Here is a 7718-nt window from a genome sequence, read left to right on the forward strand (position 1 = left end):
GTAAATCTCTTTAATTTCTTTAATAAAAGTCTTCTTTTTATATTTTAAAATATATTAAAAAAAAAAAAAAACCTCTTTTTTTCTTTTTCTTTTTTCATCTCTTTTCATTTGGAGAATTAGAAATAAGCTAGGTTTGCGTGACAAGTGCAAAATGGTTTTTGCCTCTTGAGCATTCGCATTAGTTCATGCAAAAAATTCTTTTCTATTTTAGAATAAGAACTTACATTTTATATTTTACACATTCATTTTTCAAAAAATTTCATATCAAATTATCTATTTTACAAAACATTTTATTAAAATATAAATTTATCTTATTTTTTAAAAAAATTTCTTTACATGCAAAAACCACCGTTCACTCTTTTCCTTTATTTTTAGGATACGAAAAAAAATAAATTCAAGATGAATAATGTTCGTGTAAATTACAAAGTTATTACAGTAAACTTGTAAATTTACACAATTATATATGAATTAATGTGAGTTATTTTTAGACAAAACTGTATAAATTTTACTCATTTTTCTATCATTTTACAGTATATTTTCAAGGTTTTTTTTTTTTTTTAATCAGTATATTTTTAGGTTGATTAGCATTTTCAGCCACACTAGACATGAAATTGGAAAAAAAAAAAAAAAAGCCTTAATTGAGGAATTTGTGTTTTAGAAGGATATATAATTTTAACTATAGTAAAAAAAGAAGAGATTTAAACCCTAAATACCTTTTAAAAACTTTTTTTTTTAAGAAGATTTTAAAAACTACTTAAAATAGCTTTAAGTGAAGATTTTTCCTTAAACTTTATCATTTTTCTAATTACTTCTACTTTACGGGAAAGGTTAAAAAAAAATTTAGAAAAAAAAAAAAGAAAAAAGAAAAAGAAAAAGAAGTTCAGGGTTCAATGGGGGGTTTTGGTAATCGCCATTGAAACATAAAGTTTAGTTAAAAAAAAGAAAGAAAGGGCAGAGATGCCTCGAAGCTTGTTGCGGTCGCCATCTTACCACCGAAGCAGATACTCTCCTCCGCCCCCAGTTTCTCACCACTCCCGGAGAAGCCGAAGAGATCGAAGCCGCAGCCGCAGCCGCAGCCGTAGCCACTTTCCCTATTCCAATTCTCACTCCAGGTCCATTATCTCTTTTTCACTAAAAAGAGATAATGGAGGCCTCCCTCTGCGCCATGTGTGAAGGCGAACTTCGACGGTGCTATCTTCTCCCATGATGGACTAGCTGGCACCGGAGTGATAATCCGAAATGAGAAAGGATTGGTTATGGCTGCCTTATCACAACAAGTTCCATCACCTGCTTCGGTGGAGATGGTGGAGGTGTTAGCGGCTCGTCAGACTTTGGTTTTTGCTAGGGAACTTGGGTTTGACAGATTGATCTTGGTGTGTTTTTGGTATTTTGGTTGCTAAAATGAATATTTAGTCATTTTAGCAACCTTATTGTGAGTGCTTGGACTTAAAATCCTACCTCTATTTATATATTTTTTTTTTTATATATAGAAATTTTCAACATGACCACCCCTATCTTAAAATAATAATAATAATAAAAGAAATTGTACTAGATATATGAAAATTACCACAGCATCATTTGTTTTTTCTTTTTATTACATTTATATTTATACGTAGCTAGTTAAAACAAAGTGTATTTAGTGCAGATATCCCTTAAAATATATAGGTTTATATAAATGACTAATGCACCTTCTTTTCTTGTAATTACTTTGACATCATTCGTAAATCATTTAACCAAATCATATTAACCGAATCATTTCTCAAAATAAAATTAAAAAAACAAAAAAAAAACTTAAGATATACATTTCTAAAAATATATAAGTAAATCTCTTTAATTTCTTTAATAAAAGTCTTCTTTTTATATTTTAAAATATATTAAAAAAAAAAAACCTCTTTTTTTCTTTTTCTTTTTTCATCTCTTTTCATTTGGAGAATTAGAAATAAGCTAGGTTTGCGTGACAAGTGCAAAATGGTTTTTGCCTCTTGAGCATTCGCATTAGTTCATGCAAAAAATTCTTTTCTATTTTAGAATAAGAACTTACATTTTATATTTTACACATTCATTTTTCAAAAAATTTCATATCAAATTATCTATTTTACAAAACATTTTATTAAAATATAAATTTATCTTATTTTTAAAAAAAATTTCTTTACATGCAAAAACCACCGTTCACTCTTTTCCTTTATTTTTAGGATACGAAAAAAAATAAATTCAAGATGAATAATGTTCGTGTAAATTACAAAGTTATTACAGTAAACTTGTAAATTTACACAATTATATATGAATTAATGTGAGTTATTTTTAGACAAAACTGTATAAATTTTACTCATTTTTCTATCATTTTACAGTATATTTTCAAGGTTTTTTTTTTTTTTTAATCAGTATATTTTTAGGTTGATTAGCATTTTCAGCCACACTAGACATGAAATTGGAAAAAAAAAAAAAAAAGCCTTAATTGAGGAATTTTTTTTTAGAAGGATATATAATTTTAACTATAGTAAAAAAAGAAGGGATTTAAACCCTAAATACCTTTTAAAAACTTTTTTTTTAAGAAGATTTTAAAAACTACTTAAAATAGCTTTAAGTGAAGATTTTTCCTTAAACTTTATCATTTTTCTAATTACTTCTACTTTACGGGAAAGGTTAAAAAAAAAATTTAGAAAAAAGAAAAAGGAAAAAAAAAGAAAAAGAAGTTCAGGGTTCAATGGGGGGTTTTGGTAATCGCCATTGAAACATAAAGTTTAGTTAAAAAGAAGGAAAAAAGGGCAGAGATGCCTCGAAGCTTGTCGCGGTCGCCATCTTACCACCGAAGGAGATACTCTCCTCCGCCCCCAGTTTCTCGCCACTCCCGGAGAAGCCGAAGAGATCGAAGCCGCAGCGGCAGCCGCAGCCGTAGCCGCTCTCCCTATTCCAATTCTCACTCCAGGTCCTTTATCTCTTTTTCACTAAAAACCATTAAAAAATTTTACAATTTTTTTTACCCTTTTATTCCATTCAAACACTGCTTCCAATGTTGCTACTTATGTTTATGTAGAAAAGGGTTGTTTGTAAATTTTCCCTTTTTTTTTTTTTCTTTCATCTTACTGTTTGTTTGATTGTCCCATGTTTCACTTTAGCTGTGTTTGAAGTTTTTAAGGTTTTGAATGTTGTTCATAACAGTTAATGGGTTCTCTTTTTTCTGCTTCAATTTGTTGAGCACATGCTTGTTCTTTTTTTGATATAAAGTCATGAAAACCGTTTTAAATGCCAATATATGCTGGTGACTATGTTTATGTGAAAATGTTTGATTGATACTAAATTTGATCTCAGTGTTGATATGTGTATCTTGGTTGGTTGTTTGGTTGTGCTACGTTTCACTTTGTTGTGAGTTAAATTTCGGCTTTTGAATGTTATTGACAACAGTATATTGGTTATCTTTCCTGCTATGCTGCTAATGAACGGAATTTTTTATGGGACATTTGTTTGGATGAATGAGTAATTATTCTATTACTAACAAAAACAAGAATACAATCAGAACAACAGCTCAAAACTCAAAACAGCATATTAAGAACACTTAAAAAAGAAAGAAAAAAAAGTTTAATGTTTGAGATGTTTTAACCGGAGTAGCTGAAGCTAATAAGCTAAAGTTGTATTTTTTTTTTAAAGCAGGCGAAGAAGTCGTTCTAATTCCTCACGTCGCCGTAGAAGCCGCTCACCATCATACAGGCGCAGGAAGCGGTCTCCCACACCTAGGCGACACCATAGGCAAAGAAGTAGGAGTACCTCTTTGTCTCCTTTGCCCAAGTCTCGTAGTCCAAGTGTTGCATCGGCTGAACGTAAAAGTGCCACCGAGAAACTAAAGAGAGAGGAGGAAGAAAAGAAGAGGTAATTCTCATGCATTTTCACTGTATATTTTCATTCCTTGATACACTTGTTTAAATTGTAAATTATAACTTTTCTGTATCTCTCTTGGACAGTTTAAAGTTAAATCAAATATGAGTGTTAATAGTAAATGAACTAGAAATCTTAGCAACGACTCTAAGAAGTGAATGAAGTGAAAGCTTTGCAAATATTCATATTATATTAAATTCTAGTGTATAGGTTAACATATAGGCAAATAGGTTTAGATGTTGTTTCACAAGTTATTTTGTGTAATTTTATTTTTGGCTGTAGCAGACCCCAATTAAGTTGACTTTAAACCTTAGCTGAGTTCAGTTAGATTGGTACAGGCTTTATAAAAGTCTTTTGCTGTTTTGAATTTTGTGTAGGCCTATATGGAGGCTCATTAGAGGGATGAAAATGAGTGACAATGTTTTGAGATATTATATTATGAAAGGGCTTTAACTCTTTTGCATTTCCCTATCTCTCTTTTCCTCTCACCCCTATCCATCCAGTATTATCTTCTCTCTTCCTCTGAGATAGTTTTTCTTGTCCTTTGAAGTAATTAAGCAACTCCATGTTACAGCATTTGTAGATATTCCTTGCAGCCATCAAAACTGCCCATTTCTGTTGGGGACTTTCTTCATTTGATTTGAATCATTCAGTACTATGTAGATGATACTTGATTTTGATCTCTAATTAAGCCACTGCTTGTTGATTCTGTTGCCAGTTTCAAAGCAAACCAGATGGAAATGACCTAAATTAAACTATTGAAGTTGTACTCTGATCCAGTTTAGGTGCATTTGTAAGAATAGCTGACCAACTAAGCCTAGCCCCAATATACAGACTAGACCGTAATAGCCTCATACCACATCCCCTTGTCACTGCCACAAATCCAAATGCATCATGTTCCAGGTATCTTTGGTTAGATCTCAACTAAATCTGAGGGCAGTCCAAATATACTTCTAGTGAATAACAAGGGGTGGAGGGAAACCTAAAATATTGTGGAATTGGATAGAGATAGTGAAGAAGGACATGATAAATACAGAGGGAACAGATGGTTCAATCTTAGATAGGAATTTATAACAGAATGTCAGAAAAAGATACATGTGGTGACTCCATTTATTTGGGAAGAGGACCATAAAGCTGACTTTAGTTAATTTTATTGCTTAATTGTGTTAGGTTGTATTGACTTGCATCGGTTTTATAAAGTGAGCAGATAGCAGTTGGTGGTGAAGATCTTGAAGCTGTAGCTAGATGCATTTAGTTAATCATTCAAAAATCAGTTAATGATGAAAATCATATCAAACATCTTCTTTGATGTAAGATAGTGAGGATCCATTGGGCGCTTATGTTTTCTGTGGTTTTTAAACATGTGATGAATTATAGAATATTGTGCCCTCCTACTCATCTTAATGATTCTAGCATATTTGCTTGTATGAGATCCATAATTAGTCTTGAACATGCAACATGTTGCTTTTACATTTTTCTCTACTGGCTTTTCTGAAGGAAGCCACTTTATAATTGAACTTGTATTTGATGAAAATTAACCTATTTTATCTTGTATTCTACTTGAAACCTTGTATTTGTGGCTCAGTAACCTGTTTTTTAGAGGTTTGCCTTAGTGGCAAAGCTTTTGTTTACCATGTTAATGGCTATGGTGGTTGTCAAACCTTATATTACATTACAAAAGTGAAGTTCGCAATTTTTCTATGGTTTAATTTGCTGCTATGGCACAATCTATAGAATTCTAAGCTTGACTTTTTTCATATGCTATCAGGCAGCAACTTGAAGCAGAACTGAAACTATTAGAAGAAGAGACTGCAAAAAGGCTGGAGGAGGCAATTCGGAAAAACGTTGAGGAGAAGTTGAATTCTGAAGAAGTTAGGTTAGAAATAGAGAGGCAAATAGAGGAAGGTCGAAAGAAATTGTTTGATGATGTTGCAACTCAACTTGAAAAAGAAAAGGAAGCTGCACTTATGGAAGCAAGACAGAAAGAAGTAAGCATCTTAAACTGAGGCCTCCTCTGGATGGCTAGCTAAACACAACATGTAGTCAGATACAGCTGTTTCTATTTCTTGCAATGTTTTGGTAGTGCAAATTTCCAACTTAATAAAGTTGCAACCGCTGCTTTTAGTGATAAAAATTACTTAGGGTTAGTATTAAGATGTCCTTTAGCATCATATTTGCAGTAAATAGGCTGTTGTGGCCCGTGAATGAGTTGCCCCACTTCAACATGTTTAAAATTTGTAGGAGGATACGATGTTGGGTTTATTTGGCTATAAGATATTAGTGTAACTTATATCATGAAAGTTTCTTTAAAAAAAGGAAGGCATGAGCACGATGAAATAGCTTTTAACTGGAAGAAGAATCATTCAATCACAACAATATGGGACTCTACTACTGACGAGTTTCACTGTTCTAAACATATATTGTATACCGTGTTAATGTGACATTGGGGCTTTTACTGTGGGTTTGAAGGCTTAAGCAGGGATTGTCACTTTGTTAGAAAATTACAATATAAATATAGTCATTATCACTGTCATTTACTGGAAATCCAAGAAATCTGATGCAGCTTCATGTCCTAATATGGGAAGTGATGTGCTTAGTTGCGGTGAGATTGGGTACTTGTCGGTGATTAAAAAAAGAAAAGAAAAAAGAAATAGATTAATATCACTGTGTTAATTTGTTTCTATTTCCTCCCTTTCTTGTATTCCCAAAAAATCTTGTCACAGTTTAAGGTTTCTTGTTGTATGCTTTTGTGAAAGCCATAATTCTTAAGCTCATATATATTCTCCAAAAATGTTTTTCCTTTTTCTTCTCTGTGTCATTTAATATATATTGGTATCTTTATTTGACCATGACATCCCACAGGAACAAGCTCGAAAAGAGAGAGAAGAGCTGGATAAGATGTTAGAAGAGAATAAGAGGAGAGTGGAAGAGGCTCAGAGAAGAGAGGCTTTAGAGCTGCAGCGGAAAGAGGAGGAACGGTATCGAGAATTGGAGCTTATTCAAAGACAGAAAGAGGAGGCTGCTCGGAGAAAAAAGTAGGAAGAGGAAGAAGAGAAGCTGAACCAGATGAAATTGTTGGGTAAGAATAAACCCAAGCCAAAGTGTTTAGGTATTGACTTATAATGATGATTTCTCTGGTACTGGTGCTATGGCCCTTACCATGGAAACTGTAGACTAGGACTTTCATGTTGAACTAATATTTGGAAAAATCTCTTTGGATTTTCCACATATCATTCTAGGTTTCTTTTATGGTTAAGCTACCTCCTACTGAGGTCTTAGTCTTTTGTTTTCTTTGGCTAGTTGTTGATAGTTTTTTGGTAGGCTGAGTGACAAATTTGGATGAGATACTTATTGTTCAGAATTCCTTGTTTAGGACAGTTGTTTATTAGTTGTCATGTTCTTGGATCAAATTTCCTAATTGGAAAACCTCAGTACCTCACCTACAATTGTAGTAACAAAGCATCTATAACGTTAAAAGGAAACTCTTGATTTGTAGTGGTGTAAAAGGTGAACATAGTGTTTCTTGTTAATTTTCTGTAGCAAAATAATAATAATAATAATAATAAAATAAAATAAAAAGAAGGAAAAACAGAAGAAGAAGAAAGTGTCTCTATAGAATTTTTGCAATTATCTTGCGGAACAGTTCTATTAATGGTTGCACTCTAACTTTTTTCTTTCTTTTCGTCTTCTTCTTTTCACTTTTTATTTTTCCGCCACATACTGATTGTATATCTAGTTAGGTGACCAAAATCATGAAACGTTGTTCTTGAGATAGGGATGACTTGGTATGCTCAGAAGTCAGAAGGTTAACTGTAACAATCTTTGTACAATTATTTGGCAATTAAACA

At 32.3% G+C, this 7718-nt stretch overlaps 1 protein-coding gene across 1 annotated transcript; it reads left to right on the plus strand.

Annotated features, from left to right (window-relative positions):
• Positions 1-2694: 2694 nt before the first annotated feature.
• LOC115962750 (uncharacterized protein At1g10890-like) lies at positions 2695-7280 on the plus strand. The gene is made up of 4 exons (XM_031081628.1): positions 2695-2926; positions 3649-3864; positions 5639-5858; positions 6733-7280. Exons 1-4 carry the CDS (start codon positions 2772-2774, stop codon positions 6907-6909), a joined length of 768 nt encoding a protein of 255 aa, XP_030937488.1. The 5' UTR covers positions 2695-2771; the 3' UTR covers positions 6910-7280.
• Positions 7281-7718: the final 438 nt, after the last annotated feature.

Source organism: Quercus lobata, chromosome 10, assembly GCF_001633185.2.
Source record: "Quercus lobata isolate SW786 chromosome 10, ValleyOak3.0 Primary Assembly, whole genome shotgun sequence".
In the NCBI taxonomy this organism is placed as follows: domain Eukaryota; kingdom Viridiplantae; phylum Streptophyta; class Magnoliopsida; order Fagales; family Fagaceae; genus Quercus; species Quercus lobata.